Source organism: Triticum aestivum, chromosome 4A, assembly GCF_018294505.1.
Source record: "Triticum aestivum cultivar Chinese Spring chromosome 4A, IWGSC CS RefSeq v2.1, whole genome shotgun sequence".
Lineage (NCBI taxonomy): Eukaryota > Viridiplantae > Streptophyta > Magnoliopsida > Poales > Poaceae > Triticum > Triticum aestivum.
This window is the reverse complement of record NC_057803.1, coordinates 454,659,851-454,676,752: the sequence shown is the minus strand read 5'-3', so window position 1 is coordinate 454,676,752 and position 16,902 is coordinate 454,659,851. Positions and strand designations below refer to the sequence as shown.

At 41.8% G+C, this 16,902-nt stretch overlaps 1 protein-coding gene across 1 annotated transcript; it reads left to right on the top strand.

Moving 5' to 3' along the window:
• Window positions 1-350: 350 nt before the first annotated feature.
• On the top strand, window positions 351-6,172 carry LOC123086329 (uncharacterized). Its single transcript, XM_044508083.1, has 3 exons — window positions 351-900; window positions 2,911-3,222; window positions 5,368-6,172. The coding sequence occupies exons 1-3, from the start codon at window positions 523-525 to the stop codon at window positions 5,878-5,880; spliced, it is 1,203 nt and encodes a 400-aa protein (XP_044364018.1). The 5' UTR covers window positions 351-522; the 3' UTR covers window positions 5,881-6,172.
• Window positions 6,173-16,902: the final 10,730 nt, after the last annotated feature.

Genomic DNA, 16,902 nt, shown 5'->3' with positions numbered 1-16,902 from the left:
TTATTTGACTTGTAAAACCATGCTATTTTATTTGGTTCATACTATGTTATTTGACTATATGTTTAAAATGCAAATCCATCAATGCAAAATATAGCGGCCGGCCGGGCGCACTGCCAACCCATATCTAAAACAGTGCAGACGCCGGACGGGACGGCGGATCCAAATGGACAAAAAACGGACAAAATCGCCGTCTGTTTGGGTCGCCTCATTGAAATTGCTCTAAGCAATCCAAACAATTAAAAACTCGTCAATTTTGAAAAATCTTAAAGTTACCAAATGTTTGCTAGCGAAATTTTGGTTCTCAACCAAGCATGCCCAATAATGCACTCCTCTCGCAAGTTCATGCACGGAAAACTACGATTCGCTCTTTCCAACGGCAACACGCCAGAGGCTAGAGAGAGAAGAGAATCCTAGAGGCCAGAGAGAGGGAGAGAGAGAATGTGATGTGATCGCGGAGGACGGAGAGAGAGAGAGAGAGAGAGAGAGAGAGAGAGAGAGCAAGGGGGACGAGACGACGCAACAATGAGCAGTGCCGCCACCTACGCGGAGAGCATCGCTTCCTGCCGCACTCCAGTTCCCATCCGCTCCCCATCCCTCGCAGCCACGGCGGCGGCGGTACCCGACGCAGCCCCCCTCCCCGTGAGGCGGCAGCTCGATTTCCCCAGCGGCGACGGCAACACGGATGACGATGATGACTTCTTCTATCTCGTCGCAGAGGAGATAGAGAAGATGGAGCGAAACCTAGACCAGGTCACGCGCCGCGCCGCGCAGAGCTTGACGCCGCCGACGGTAGCGCGGGCACGCCCGAATTTCCGTGAGAGGCTGTGCATTTGCCGGCGCGGGCCGTGTGCCGTTGAGTGGAAGGAGGGAGGATGGGCATACGTCTGCTCGGCGCCGCCGGTGAGCCTCCCCCTCCCATGTTTTTTTTGAACCCCCCCCCCCCCCCCCCCCCCCCTCCCCCCCTCTGCCCAACCAAAGATCATCTCTTGGTTATGATTTTTGCTTCTTTTTTGTGGTATAAGAATGGTTTATTGGACGTCTTTGACCAGTTTCTGTACAAGGGAAAATCCTGATGTACTCCCGGAAGGCGCGCGGGGGGGGGGGGGGGGGTTAATTTCTTGGAGTTCTCTGTTTTGGAGTGCGAAGACGATGGATTGACGATGTTGGGATTAGGGGTGGCAAGATGCAGGATGACATGGAGGTTTTTTTTTTTGTTTTTTTTTGCTTCTAGAGTCTTTGCAGTGTTCTTTATGGCTATCATAATTTCTAAAAAAGGGTTGTTTTTATCTGAGCTCCTGAAGTGTTTTTCTTCGATTTGGCAACAAGCCATCGCTTTCTGGGGAAACTGGGTGCGATTTTTGATAACTGCTCACCTACTGACGCAGTAATTTGGAATAACTGCTCAGATCCAGCAAGCAAAAGCTTCATATTTGATTTTGATAATTTCCTGGAAAAAAATAACCATTCATGTGCTAACTATTTTGGAAATACGAGATTACAATGCATAATTTACAAGAGATACATACACACTGGACACATGGGTCTTTTTTTATGTAGATTAGTTGTAGGCATGAGAAATAAGATAAATTGTGAATAGTTGCTGAAATCACAACATAATTTTTCTTTTTTATTTCTCGCCGTGTGTATCAAATGTGGATTGGAACTTTGTGAAATGGTAGATGCATTTTGTGTTAACGCTGAGGACATAATCACAATCTTTTGTATCTCATTGGACGTCCATGCATCCCGCTGTGACCTAAAGGTTAATGTGTGTAAAGCCATTGCTCTTTGGGGCATCATAACAAAATGTTCTCATGGATTAAGCTCAAAATTTGGATCCGAGTTTGTAACTACTTTACCAAGGCTTTTCTACTCAAGCTCTCAGATTTAAAGTCACTTGGCTAATTCATTGTGCATGACACTGACAGTGCCTGCTTATGATTAGTGTTCAGTCTGTAAGGTTGAGAATCTGTAGTCTATACTTCTTTATAGCTATTTCTTGGGATACTTCAGATATCTGTGGTGTAAGAGCATCTCCAATGGTTGTAAGATAGTTGTTGGTAGACTTTGCCACATAGGATTTTTGATGATGTGTTATACAATAAATGAGGAAAGAGAGGAAGGTTGTATGTATATGAACCAACACCCCTTATACAAGCTCCAATGTAGAATGAGAGAGCACCTTATTTATTATCTCACATGCTATTGAGCAAACTAGATACAACCCATTGGAGTTGTTGTATGTTAAGGTGTTGGTTGATGACATGGCATATTTTACCAACAAGCTAACATACAGACTGTTGGAGATGCCCTAAGGAATAAATAGCTATTGATTTAGCAACAACAATAATGTGTAGTTATTTCAGCATGTGATTAATACAGTGTACATGACTTTGACTCCAGTTAATAATGATATACATTTACTATAGGACTTCCGTGGGATCTCTGTTGTTTTATGAAGTCCAGTATGTAAGTTTGCTGCCATCAATTATAGCATGATATCTGTAAACCTTACTGTTATTTACAGCATGGTGTGTAATTCCATAATTTGGTTTGCCTTTATGCCCAGCCTTCACAGTCTCCATAATTGATCCTTGCTTGTTTGTAGAAAACAGAAACACAATTAGAAACTTGTTGCAAGAGAGGATGTGCTATGTTAATGATCCTGTATGGATTGATCTGTCCCTTTGTCTATTAGCCTCTCTTGAAGTTGCAGGCTAATTCATTTAGCCCAAGATCATTTAGTTGGTTAGAGATGCCCTTTTTCCATTTTTGTGCCATTTAGTTACATTCTCTTTCAGCTAACTTACTTAGATTTCTTATTTGCATTTTTTTATTCTTTCACTAATTTCTCCAACTCCTGAATGTAAACTTGACACAATATTTATTTGTTGAACCTAAAATTTTCAGAAGTGCAGACATTCTTCTTATTGCATGGAATCTGATGTCAATCCAAGTTCACAGCCTGCCTTTTTGAGTCATCATGAACCCGACAATCATATGACTAATGGTACAACTCAAGTTAATGTTAGTCCCCAAGGTGCTGGTGCTACAACTCCTGTAAATGTTACTCCCCAACGTGATGGTGCTAGGACTCCAGTTACTTTTAGTCCCCAAGGAGCTAGATCCAGTGGTGAAGTACCAACCTGCAAGTGTACTGCTGGGAAGTGCAAAACTGAGAAAAAAAACGGGGTGGTCTACTATGTGTGTCATATACCAAAGGTAATATTTCTGTTTGATAGTTCTCTTGTCTTCATTCCTCTTAATATGTTTTAGTAATACTTGATATGACTATGGTCAGTTTATACTGTCTTGGTCTGTTTTGTATAAGATGGTTTAGCTCTTGATAGCTGCTGTTTGTTTTATTGATTGTACTAGTCCTGCGAAAAGCAGTCAAATAAGTCATGACAGAAGATACACATACTTCTTTTCTTTTTGAGAATGAGGATCTATGCATGAATAAGTGTTATGAAAAAAGATATGCTAGAACTTCTCATGGCAACGACAAGAGATTAGCTGTCGCTTTGGCGTGTTTTAACGATTATTGTGGTTGATAAATCAAGTATGCTAGAAATTATCATCAAAGGAAGAGCATTTGGGACCTCAGTTCGGTAGGTCCTAATGAAAATGTGCAGTTAATGACCCAAAGCTTTGAGGGAACATAGAATTACGGTAGAAATTCCGACAGAAGAAAAAACATCTAGCCCCCCACTTTGGTGTGTCTTAATGATGATATGTGGTTAAAAGCTCTGAACGGGAAACAAGGGGATAGGAGATATGTATATTTTGAAGATAGAAGAAAGAGTTCACCAGCAAGTAAATGCAGAAGGGTGCGCAGGTATATAAGGATGAAGAAGAGGAGTAGAGAATTAGAGATGAGGTAAATAGATTCTTTTTTCTTGTTTATATTGTACTCCCTCTGTCCCAAAATAAGTGTCTTAACTTTGTACTAACTTTAGTACAAAGTTGTACTAAAGTTGCGACACTTATTTTGGGACGGAGGGAGTAGTTTGTTATAATCAACAATACCAAACCTAGTATGTTACACATACAGCTCTAATCTTTTAACAGATGGAACATTGGTATGTAACGACTATGACTCCTAACAAAACCCCAATTCTCGATTAGACCAACTCTTCTACTGTTTAACATCTCTCGCTCCTGTATGTGAGCTGTGCTAGTGTTGTGTGTGCCTGGCATCTGCACCAGAACATGCATTGATATATGGGGCTTCAGAAATCAAAAGATTAAGTATGACTTCTTCCAAGAATTGTGCCTTCAGAAATCAAGAGACTAAGTATACTCGTACATCCACGATCAACTAATTCTAATCCCTATTCTCCCAAGGGATCAAACAAGAGATCAGAACAATCTAATCTTTTTGATTGAAGGGGTAACTTCTAATCTGCATCAAAATATGTAAACTGTTCTAGGGGGGGTGCGGGGTGGGGTGGGGTGGGTGTACTGAAGCAAAACTCTATGTCGAAACATCCATCTGGCCGTCCAAAAGTAGGTGTTTAGCTTAGTTGTTTAATGCTTCGGTAACCATCCTTTTAGCTCTGATTCTCGGCGGGATAGCTTCCACAACAATGGGAGCGATCATGTCCAGCAATAGTCGAAACATCCATCTGTCCGTCCAAAAGTAGGTGTTCTTGCCATTCCCAACTTGCACTCTGGCAGCTGCATGGAATAAGGCTCTCTCCTCCCAAGGCAACTCCATGGTTTATCCGCAGCCATGTGCAATCGCCAAGCCAACCGCAACCTGAAGGCCGCGTGCATGATGTTCAGGTCCAGAATCCCGAGAACCCCCCCCCCCCCCCCCCCCCCACACACACACACCACACGCTGGGGCCTGCAGATTGCCTGCCAAGCCACCGAATCGCTTCCCTTCCACAGGAAGGCTCTCTGAATTTTGTCAATTGCCTTGAAAACCCATGGAGTCGGATCTAGGGAGACATGAGGAGGAAGAGTGGAAGTGCAGTCAGCAGTGCCTGAACTAGAATCAAACCCATTTGTTTTTCAGGCCCTTTTGTATGTGTTCATTTCTCCACTTTCATCAACTTAAGTGTAAGTTTATCTGATTAAGCTGTCCTACTATCTCTTGTTTAACAACATTTAGGTAAGACACGACGAGCAGTTGAATAAGTTATACCTCCAAATGCCTTTACTATTTAGTATATTTGTTTGGTTGGGAGTTTGTGTGAATAGATTATGGCTTTTAATATGTGTGATACGAATTACTACTCTTCCTAGCGCTAACATATCAATTACTACTCATAATTTAGAATCCACAGTGCAAATTTACACTTACGTTTGTATGCAATCCAGATGGTTTAGGTCAGTAATCAGAACTTGTTCATTCTGCAGGGCCAAGGTGCATGCTCTCACCGCGAGCCAGTCGAAGCTGCTGCTGAAGAACCACCACTAACTGGATACACCAATCCAAGGGAGAGTGAACATTTGGGGTACAATCCAGTTGCAAAGGAAGCTAATGTGCATGCCATGATGGGAGGCCACAATGAAACTAGACAATTCGATCCTGATCAACCCCCTGAATATGATGAATGGCCGTTTGAAATTGTTGAGGGTGATGTTGTACCCACAGCCCACTTGTGGCCTGCTCACCCTACACCCATTGCTGCAGTCGCTCAGGGATCGCCAGTTATGCTGCGCCAACAATTTGCTATGGTCCAAGTGGGAACACCAACTAAATCACCCATGCCACCTAAATGTACCATCAGCCCCAATACTCCTCGGTCAGGCAGTTGCTACCGGTGCCATGAAGGACATTGGACCATCAACTGCCCTAAGAACGGCACTTGTTACCACTGTGGTAGGCACTTTGTGAAGGATTGCCCTGGAGTACGCACCAAGAAATGATCGTAAGAAGCATATGAGAGTCTCATTATGTAAAAAGTAAGCACTGAGGCTAGCGATCTACTTCTGCATAATAATTGGCTTAAACGTGGCTGTCAGTTTATGGTTTAGGATTGAATGTACGGCGCCGGATACCCTGCTAAACTTAAACTTGTGGTGCCTGACTGTAAGGTTACTAATGCGGTTGGTTAATCACTAGTAGCATATGCAGAAGGGACAGTAAACTCGTAACTCGTATTTTGCGTATGCATTTGTAGTACTTTAAGTATGCGTTTGACTGGTAATGTTTTGCATATGCAGTAGCATAGCGTATCTATTTGTAGAACTACCTCGTCTGTAAACTAATATAAGACATTTTAGACACTTGAAAGTGTCTAAAATGTCTTATATTAGTTTACAGAGGAGTATTTAAGTATGTGTTTGAATGGTGTCCCATCTGTATGAATTTCGGACGCGGCTCGTCTGATGTATGGCCCACACACTGACGTGTGGGCCCGGACCCACCCGTCAGCGGCCCAACGGCAGGGGGCCGTACGTCAGAGGATCCGGCTCCATGAATTTCAGGTGCAGACCTGAGTGCTAACGCGTTTCAGTGTGTGTATTCTTCTGAAGTTTCGAGGGTGGTTACTAATGTTATCCGTGTTGATGAACTGATGGGTGAGGTAACAGGTGTGTCAATCAATATGTTGAACTTTGAACAACTTGATTTCAAGGGTGTGGTGCTGTAAGATTCATTTATGAGAAACTTTGAGAGAAGATTTGTGAATGGAAAAGAATGAAATATGGTGTGTCATTAAAAACTCTTTTTAAACCCAATGGGATAATCTATATACAAGGAGAAATCGATATGACATATATGAACACTTGTATTTATATTGTCTCGTTAAAAACCCTTAGGAGAAACCATCCAGGAAAAATGAGTATAATATATATAATTGGATGAATTTAGGAGTTTACCCCCCTAAACTTTGCAAAATTTAAGATTGTCGCATACCGATTCCATGGATATGTTTATGGAATGTAGAAGTTGGTAATAACACTATGAATAAACGGTTAGATTTTCACAAGACTTCATTTGCAAATTATCTCTTCAGCTTTCAATAATTTGTGAGGATAAGTAAATTTGGAGCAATGCGCTGCATGATATTGCTCTTCATATAAGCTGTAAGTATTAAGCAACACAAGCGGCAGTATCTTGATATTTGAAGTTATGTAGTTCTAATGAATCTCAACCACGCGATTTTATTGTGGTCAATCATTCCGCTAATTCATGCACATTTTGCAATGTTTAGATAAAGTAATTAGTATATCATAATGATCAGTGAAAGTAGCCATTGTAGTCTATTTAGATGAATTCCATGAAAAGAAGACTATTTCGGTGGACTCGGTTTGTCCCCTAGCACTATTGGGATCATATAACTAGTCAGTGTCAGTATTAATCATATCTTGATTTTTCCTAATGGACATATTTGTGATTCGGCGGATATTCCTTATATCAACCCTATACCTTTGTTGTTTGGGGTTTCGCTCTGAATAAATTGATATCAAATGTAGTATCACACCTGACGTAGTTTGCAATCATATGAGTACTTTGATGTTATTGATACGCAGAGCTTCAGGTCCCTATATCACTTTGTTATCATCCCTAGGTTTGGATTTATAACCATATCAGGGACTATATCCTTCTGCTTACAACAACCCCACTCCCCTTAAAAGAATATTATAGTGCCAGTATCATGAGTCATGAGGTTCTACTCTTTAGTCTGATAAGAAGAAATCAAGGTCTCGGTTCCGTATTAAGTAAAGATAGGGAGACCATAAATGTCTTGAACTGAAATGATAAATTTATATTGAACTTCTCTTGTAATTTTTGGATATATATATATATATATATATATATATATATATATATATATATATATATATAGTCTGATATGTATATATCCTTCAGGGAATGCTCAAGTTTTACACTTAAGAAAATTTTGGTTGAACTCAAATTTCCGTCTTAAGATGATTTTGTTTATGTTTAGGTCTTCTATAGACATTGTGATGAGATCATCGATATAAACTAAGGTGATGTAAGAAAATCCAGTTGAGGATCTCTTAATGAGTACACATAAACGATCATCATTATTCAAGTAATCCTTTTGAAGAAGGAACTCACTTAGTGGTAGTACCATGTTTTTTTACTATTTCAAGTCATATAGTGACTTGTGAAGTTTTACACAATATACATGTTAGGATTTATTTTGGGTTTGGAATTAATGTGTTATGTGGGCCATCAAAACTCTTAAGTTTGGATATAGATGGGTTGTGGGAGATGGTACCAAAACTAGGTCCTGGGAGGACATTTGGTTTGGTACATCTCCTCTCTTTGTCCAATTCTGGACCTTGTATTCCATTTGCCATCAGCAATGCTCTAGCATTTGGGAGGGCCATTCGATTAAACTTACCTTTAGAAGGACCTTTTCACATGCTATGATGGAATCTTGATACATCATTGAACAAACCGATGAAAGCATTTGCCTCTCTAATAATTGTGACTCTCATTTGACAACATGAATCTAAAGGTGAATATTCAACCATTCTTTGTATAGCATTATCAACTTTAGGGGTGTTCAACCCATATACATACTGTCCGTCTGGTTTATTTTTGTTCCCCCAAAAGTTCAGGTTTCTCTCTAGCTGTTATCACGAAACAAGCTTATGACTAGAGACAACCTACAGAAAAGGAATATCATCAAACGACTAGACTATGTTTTCAATTTAGAGCATGAAGCTATCCCACATATTTTCTTTGATTGTGTGGTTTGTAAAGAAATTTGGAAGCATCCCTCAGGTGTTCTAAAAATTAAATGCTAATTACTTTTTTATTACCACATTTGGGCCTGCGAAAAATAATAATAATATAGTGCTCAGTTCCATTTGTGCATGTGTTCTGTGGTGTATTTGAAAAAACTAGGAATACACATATCTTTAACAAATAACTATGTTATGACATCAAGCAGGTCTAGTGGCTTATTGTAGTGACTCGGAAAAATGGAGGATCCTACACAAGGATGTGAACCTTCCACATGTGGATGCTCTAGCTCAGGGACTCTCTACATGGATAAGCTCAGAGGCGGAACTATGTGTACTCTACCCCCCGGCCTTTGACCATGTTTTGAAGGTAAAAAATCAAGATGGCTTAGGTTCAAAAAGTTTGGATATAGATGGGTTGTGGGAGATGATACCAAAATTAGGTTCTTGGGGAACATTTCGTTTAGTACTTCTCCTCCCTCTATCCAATTCCCTTGTATTGCATTTGTCATGAGCAATGCTCTGGCATTTGGGAGGGCCATTCAATTAAACTCACCTTTATAAGGAACTTTTCTTGTGCTGTGATGGAATCCTTGTATATCCTTGGAAAAATTGTGACTCTCATTTGGCAACATGAATCTAAAGGTGAACATTCGACAGTTCTTTGTATAGCATTATCAACTTTAGGGGTGTTCAACCCATATACATACCATCTGTCTGGTATATTTTGGTTCCCCCCTAAAGTTCAAGTTTCCATCTGGCTATTATATCAGACAAGCTTATGACTAGCAGATGGGTCTGGGTAGTCGATCTCTTCTGGCGTGTTCAAGGGGTCGTCGTGCCTCACTTTGTCTTTCTAAAGTCAGAGTTGCTGAGGAGCGGCCCTTGCGGTGACGATGACTAATACCTCCTTTTAGTGATTCGATAATGGAATAGAAAAGTGTATCCACACCTTTTTCCCCAGAGGTGATCCTCGGTTATCGAACCATGAAAGGAAGATTCCCTTGAAGCGATGGTCTCTAGCAAGCTTTTGTCAAAGGATCAATTCCAGCTTTTGACCGGATCAATTAAGAAAACAGTGATTTGAACACCTATAATAAAAATAGGTACGTGTATGAGGTCTTAATGCTTACAACCATGTATTTGTGTTGGGACCAGATATTATCTTAATTTGTGCGCTGGAAGTCACCCACCGAGATGTGCTTGTTACGAACCGAAGTGGGGGATGTGTCCAAATAACATCTTGATCGGCACGAGTCCAACATCAAGAATCAGTTGTCATACCACAGGCCCTATTCATCGCCCGGGGTTGCCTCGATAATTAAGATAATGAAATCAGACAAGAGCTTTGGATGTTTAATGACTACACTCATGTATTCCCAAGGATAGGACCCGTGTTACCCTACTAAACCCTACTGTCACCGGTGTTTTGTATAACACTTCACGTCTCCTTCCTCCTAGCCTCACCATGGCTCGATCCCATAATCCCGGGTACCTGCAGGGATGAAGATCGCGGACAAGACAAGAGACATCTATGTAACAATTTTATTTCACACATACGAGATGTTAATTCAAAGCCCTTCCATTGACCCCCACAAAAAAATACAAAGGGTTGCAAGGCCTATGCCTCAACCCATACCTTACAGAACTACTCACATATGGACATCAGATCGCGAGAAGAAACCATTTAAGAGCACATCCTGAAGATTGATTGATTGTAAATATGTCTTACAATGGATGGCTTACGCGATGCATGATTTACATGTATGAACTAGATAAGGAAGCACTATGGTGGTGATGGTGGCTATGGAGATGGAAATGGCGGCGGCTAGGGTTTGTGGATGAAGAAGAAGAAGATGATGATGATGTTCTGGCTTCTGTCAATGCTCACATGTTGACATTTCGATGGGGTTCCCTTTATAAAAGTTGTTCAAGTGGACGATCTGCCTCAGTTTCCACACAGTCTTTTTGTGCTATCTTCGCAGACACGCCTCCTATTGATTCCTTCTTTCTTCATTTCCCTTCCTTTCCATTTCCACACGTGATTTCTTCCCTTCTAGCCCATTTTCTATGGAAACACATCAAAGAGAGGATTTATGGAATCCTTTGCATTAATTAGCCATTAGTGGTAATATCAGAGCGAATATCTCTTTTTAAATGAAATGTCTCGATTAAAGCTAAGGTAGATGAGTGCAAAAATATCACTCATCAATGACACGAGACGGGTGGTCGGTTCCTGCGCTAGCTCAGCGCAAGCCCAACGCTTTTCTCCCGCAATGCTCATCGATAGAGTCAGAGCTGCCTGGTCACTGACGCGTGTGGTTGACCATTTGGCATTTATAGGCGCACACCTCTATGCTTTTTTGCGATGAGGGCTACATCAATGCTTGTCGATGTTGGAGTCGGAGTCACCCTTGCGGAGGAGTGAGGACGATGACATCAGACTGCAACCTTGATGACGCTTTTCTCCTCGGTGGCGTGTGTGCATTCTTGTGTGGGTTGTCAGATCGTCCTGTTTGCCTTATTTTTCAGGCGTGATGTGATGGTTTTTGCCCGGTTTTCCATTAATTAATTAGGCAACTCCCTTTGATCTTTTTTGATGAATTGGGCCCTAAGGGACCGCGTTTCAAAAACTATAGAAAAGGAGTATCATCGAACCACTAGACTGTGTTTTTTCTATTCATAGCATGACGACATCTCATATCTTTTCTTTGATTGTGTGGTTGGTAAAGAAATTTGAAAGCGTCTCTCTAGTGTTCTCAAAATTAATATGGGTGTTGATTATTTTCCTATTGCCAGATTTTGGCCCATGGATAAAAAATGTAGTTGGCCTGAGAATAACATCAAGCATGTCCCCTAGCTTATTCTAGGATGTGTTTGGTTAGAGGGACATGCTAGTGAAGGAACTATGCCCTTGAGGCAATAATAAAGTTGTTATTTTATATTTCCTTATATTCATGATAAATGTTTATTATTCATGCTAGAATTGTATTGATCGGAAACCTTAATACATGTGTGAATACATAGACAAACACTATATCCCTAGTGAGCCTCTACTTGACTAGCTCGTTGATCAAAGATGGTTAAGGTTTCCTAACCATGGACATGAGTTGTCATTTGATAACGGGATCACATCATTAGGAGAATCATGTGATGGACAAGACCCATCCATTAGCTTAGCATAATGATCATTCTGTTTTATTGATATTGCTTTCTTCATGTCAAATACATATTCCTTCGACTATGAGATTATGCAACTCCTGGATACCGGAGGAATGCCTTGTGTGCTATCAAACATCACAACGTAACTGGGTGATTATAAATATGCTCTACAGGTATCTCCGAAGGTGTTTGTTGAGTTGGCATAGATCAAGATTAGGATTTGTCACTCCGAGTATCGAAGAGGTATCTCTGGGCCCTCTCGGTAATACACATCATAAGCTTGCAAGCAAACGACTAAGGAGTTGGTCACGAGGTGATGTATTACGGAATGAGTAAAGAGACTTGCCGGTAACGAGATTGAACTAGGTATGAAGATACTGACGATCGAATCTCGGGCAAGTAACATACTGATAGGCAAAGGGAATAACGTATGTTGCCATAACGGTTCGACCGATAAAGATCTTCGTAGAATATGTAGGATCCAATATGAGCATCCAGGTTCCGCTATTGGTTATTGATCGGAGAGGTGTCTTGGTCATGTCTACATAATTCTCGAACCCGTAGGGTCCGCATGCTTAACATTCGATCACGATATTGTATTATATGAGTTATGTGATTTGGTGACCGAATGTTGTTTGGAGTCTCGGATGAGATCACGGACATGACGAGGAGTCTCGAAATGGTCGATAGGTAGAGATTGATATATAGGACGATAGTATTCGGACACCAAAAGTGTTCCGGAGTGTATCGGGTATTTATCGGAGTACCGGAGGGGTTACTGGAACCCCCCCGGGGAACATTGAAGGAAATATGCCCTAGAGGCAATAATAAAGTTGTTATTTATATTTCCTTATATCATGATAAATGTTTATTATTCATGCTAGAATTGTATTAACCAGAAACTCAGTACATGTGTGAATACATAGACAAACATAGTGTCACTAGTATGCCTCTACTTGACTAGCTCGTTGAATCAAAGATGGTTAAGTTTCCTAACCATAGACATGAGTTGTCATTTGATTAACAGGATCACATCATTAGAGAATGATGTGATTGACTTGACCCATTCCGTTAGCTTAGCATTTGATCGTTTAGTATATTGCTATTGCTTTCTTCATGACTTATACATGTTCCTATGACTATGAGATTATGCAACTCCCGAATACCGGAGGAACACTTTGTGTGCTACCAAACGTCACAACATAACTGGGTGATTATAAAGGTGCTCTCAGGTGTCTCCGATGGTACTTGTTGAGTTGGCATAGATCGAGATTAGGATTTGTCACTCCGATTGTCGGAGAGGTATCTCTGGGCCCTCTCGGTAATGCACATCACTATAAGCCTTGCAAGAAATGCAACTAATGAGTTAGTTGCGGGATGATGTATTACGGAACGAGTAAAGATACTTGCCGGTAACGAGATTTAACTAGGTATTGAGATACCGACGATCGAATCTCGGGCAAGTAACATACCGATGACAAAGGGAACAACGTATGTTGTTATGTGGTTTGACCAATAAAGATCTTCGTAGAATATGTAGGAACCAATATGAGCATCCAGGTTCCGCTATTGGTTATTGACCGGAGATGAGTCTCGGTCATGTCTACATAGTTCTCGAACCCGTAGGGTCCGCACGCTTAATGTTCGGTGATGATCGATATTATGAGTTTATGTGTTTTGATGTACCGAAGGTAGTTCGGAGTCCCAAATGTGATCACAGACATGACGAGGAGTCTCAAAATGGTTGAGACATAAAGATTGATATATGGGACGGCTATATTCAGATACCGGAAGGGTTTCGGGTGATCTCGGAGAAAACCGGAGTGCCGGAGGGGTTACCGGAACCCCCAGGGGCTAATTGGCCTTGGTGGGCCCTCGTGGAGAGAGAGGGGCCGGCCAGGGCAGGCCGCGCCCCCTCCCCTTGAGTCCGAATAGGACAAGGAAGGGGGGCACCCCCCTTGCCTTTCCCCTCTCCCACTCCTTCCTTCCCCCTCCTAGTGGGACTAGGAAAGGGGAGTCCTACTCCCACTAGGAGGATGACTCCTCCTCTTGGCACACCCTCCTAGGGCCGTCCAGCCTCCCCCTTGCTCCTTTATATACGGGGGCAGGGGGCACCCCCTGGACACACAAGTTGATCTTTGATCTTTTAGCCGTGTGTGGTGCCCCCCTCCACCATAATCCACCTCGGTCATATCGTAGCGGTGCTTAGGCGAAGCCCTATGTCGGTAGCTTCATCAACACCGTCATCACGTTGTCATGCTGACGGAACTCTCCCTCGAAGCTCTACTAGATTGTGAGTTCGTGGGACATCACCGAGCTGAACGTGTGCAGATCGCGGAGGTACCGTACGTTCGGAACTATGATCGGTTGACCATGAAGACGTACGACTACATCAACCGCGTTGTCATAATGCTTCCTCTTACGGTCTACGAGGGTACGTGGACGACACTCTCCCCTCTCGTTGCTATGCATTACCATGATCTTGCGTGTGCGTAGGATTTTGTTTGAAATTACTATGTTCCCCAACAGTGGCATCCAAGCCAGGTTTATGCGTAGATGTTATATGCACGAGTAGAACACAAAGGAGTTGTGGGTGTGGATATATACATATTGCTTGCCGTCACTAGTTGATTCTTGATTCAGCGGCATTGTTGGATGAAGCGGCCCATACCGACATTACGCGTACGCTTACGCGAGACTGGTTCTACCGACATGCTTCACACACAGGTGGCTAGTGGGTGTCTATTTCTCCAGCTTTAGTTGAATCGGATTCAATGAACAGGGTTCTTTCTGAAGATCAAAAAGCAATCACTATACCGCATTGTGGTTTTTGATGCGTAGGTAAGAACAGTTCTTGCTCAGCCCGTAGCAGCCACGTAAAACTTGCAACAACAAAGTAGAGGACGTCTAACTTGTTTTTGCAGGGCATGTTGTGATGTGATATGGTCAAGACATGATGCTAAATTTTATTGTATGAGATGATCATGTTTTGTACACAGTTATCGGCAACTGGCAGGAGCCATATGGTTGTCGCTTTATTGTATGAAATGCAATCGTCATGTAATTGCTTTACTTTATCACTAAACGATAGAGATAGTCGTAGAAGCAATAGTTGGTGAGACGACAACGATGCTACGATGGAGATCAAGGTGTCACGCCGGTGACGATGGTGATCATGACGGTGCTTTGGAGATGGAGATCAAAGACACAAGATGATGATGGCCATATCATATCACTTATATTGATTGTATGTGATGTTTATCTTTTATGCATCTTATTTTGCTTAGATTGACGATAGCATTATAAGATGATCTCTCACTAAATTTAAAGGTATAAGTGTTCTCCCTGAGTATGCACTGTTGCGAAAGTTTGTCGTGCCGAGACACCACGTGATGATCGGGTGTGATAAGCTCTACGTTCACATACAACGGGTGAAAGCCAGTTTTGCACACGCAGAATATTCGGGTTAAACTTGACGAGCGTAGCATATGCAGATATGGCCTCGGGACACTGAGACCGAAAGGTCGAGCGTGAGTCATATAGTAGATATGATCAACATAGTGATGTTCACCATTGAAAACTACTCCATCTCACGTGATGATCGGACTTGGTTTAGTTGATATGGATCACATGATCACCTAGATAATTAGAGGGATGTCTGTCTAAGTGGGAGTTCTTAAGTAATTTGATTAATTGAACTTTAATTTATCATGAACTTAGTACCTGATAGTATTTTGCATGTCTATGTTGTTGTAGATAGATGGCCCGCGATGTTGTTCCGTTGAATTTTAATGCGTTCCTTGAGAAAGCAAAGTTGAAAGATGATGGTAGCAATTACACGGACTGGGTCCGTAACTTGAGGATTATCCTTATTGCTGCACAGAAGAATTACGTCCTGAAAGCACCGCTAGGTGTACCACCCGCGCCGGCAACTGCAGACATTGTGAATGTCTGGCAGTCGCGTGTTGGTGACTACTCGATAGTTCAGTGTGCCATGCTTTACGGCTTAGAACCGGGACTTCAACGATGTTTTGAACGTCATGGGGCATATGAGATGTTCCAGGAGTTGAAGTTAATATTTCAAGCAAATGCCCAGATTGAGAGATATGAGGTCTCCAATAAGTTCTACAACTGCAAAATGAAGGAGAATAGTTTTATCAGTGAACATATACTCAGAATGTCTGGGTACTATAATCACTTGATTCAACTGGGAGTTAATCTTCCTGATGATAGTGTCATTGACAGAATTCTTCAATCACTGCCACCAAGCTACAAGAGCTTCGTGATGAACTATAATATGCAAGGGATGGATAAGATTATTCCCAAGCTCTTCGCAATGCTAAAGGCTGTGGAGGTAGAAATCAAGAAGGAGCATCAAGTGTTGATGGTCAACAAGACCACCAGTTTCAGGAAAAAGGGTAAAGGGAAGAAGGGGAACTTCAAGAAGAACGACAAGCAAGTTGCTGCTCAAGCGAAGAAGCCCAAGTCTGGAACTAAGCCTGAGACTGAGTGCTTCTACCACAAAGGGACTGGTCACTGGAAGCGGAACCGCCCCAAGTATTTGGCGGATAAGAAGGATGGCAAGGTGAACAAAGGTATATGTGATATACATGTTATTGATGTATACCTTACTAATGCTCACAGTAGCACCTGGGTATTTGATACTGGTTCTGTTGCTAATATCTGCAACTCGAAATAGGGACTACAGATTAAGCAAAGATTGGCTAAGGACGAGGTGATGATGCGCGTGGGAAATGGTTCCAAAGTCGATGTGATCATGGTCGGCACGCTACCTCTACATCTACCTTAGGGATTAGTTTTAGACCTGAATAATTGTTATTTGGTGCCAGCGTTGAGCATGGATATCATATCTGGATCTTGTTTGATGCGAGACGGTTATTCATTTAAATCTGAGAATAATGGTTGTTCTATTTATATGAGTAATATCTTTTATGGTCATGCACCCTTGAAGAGTGGTCTATTTTTGATGAATCTCGATAGTAGTGATACACATATTCATAATATTGAAGCCAAAAGATGCAGAGTTGATAATGATAGTGCATA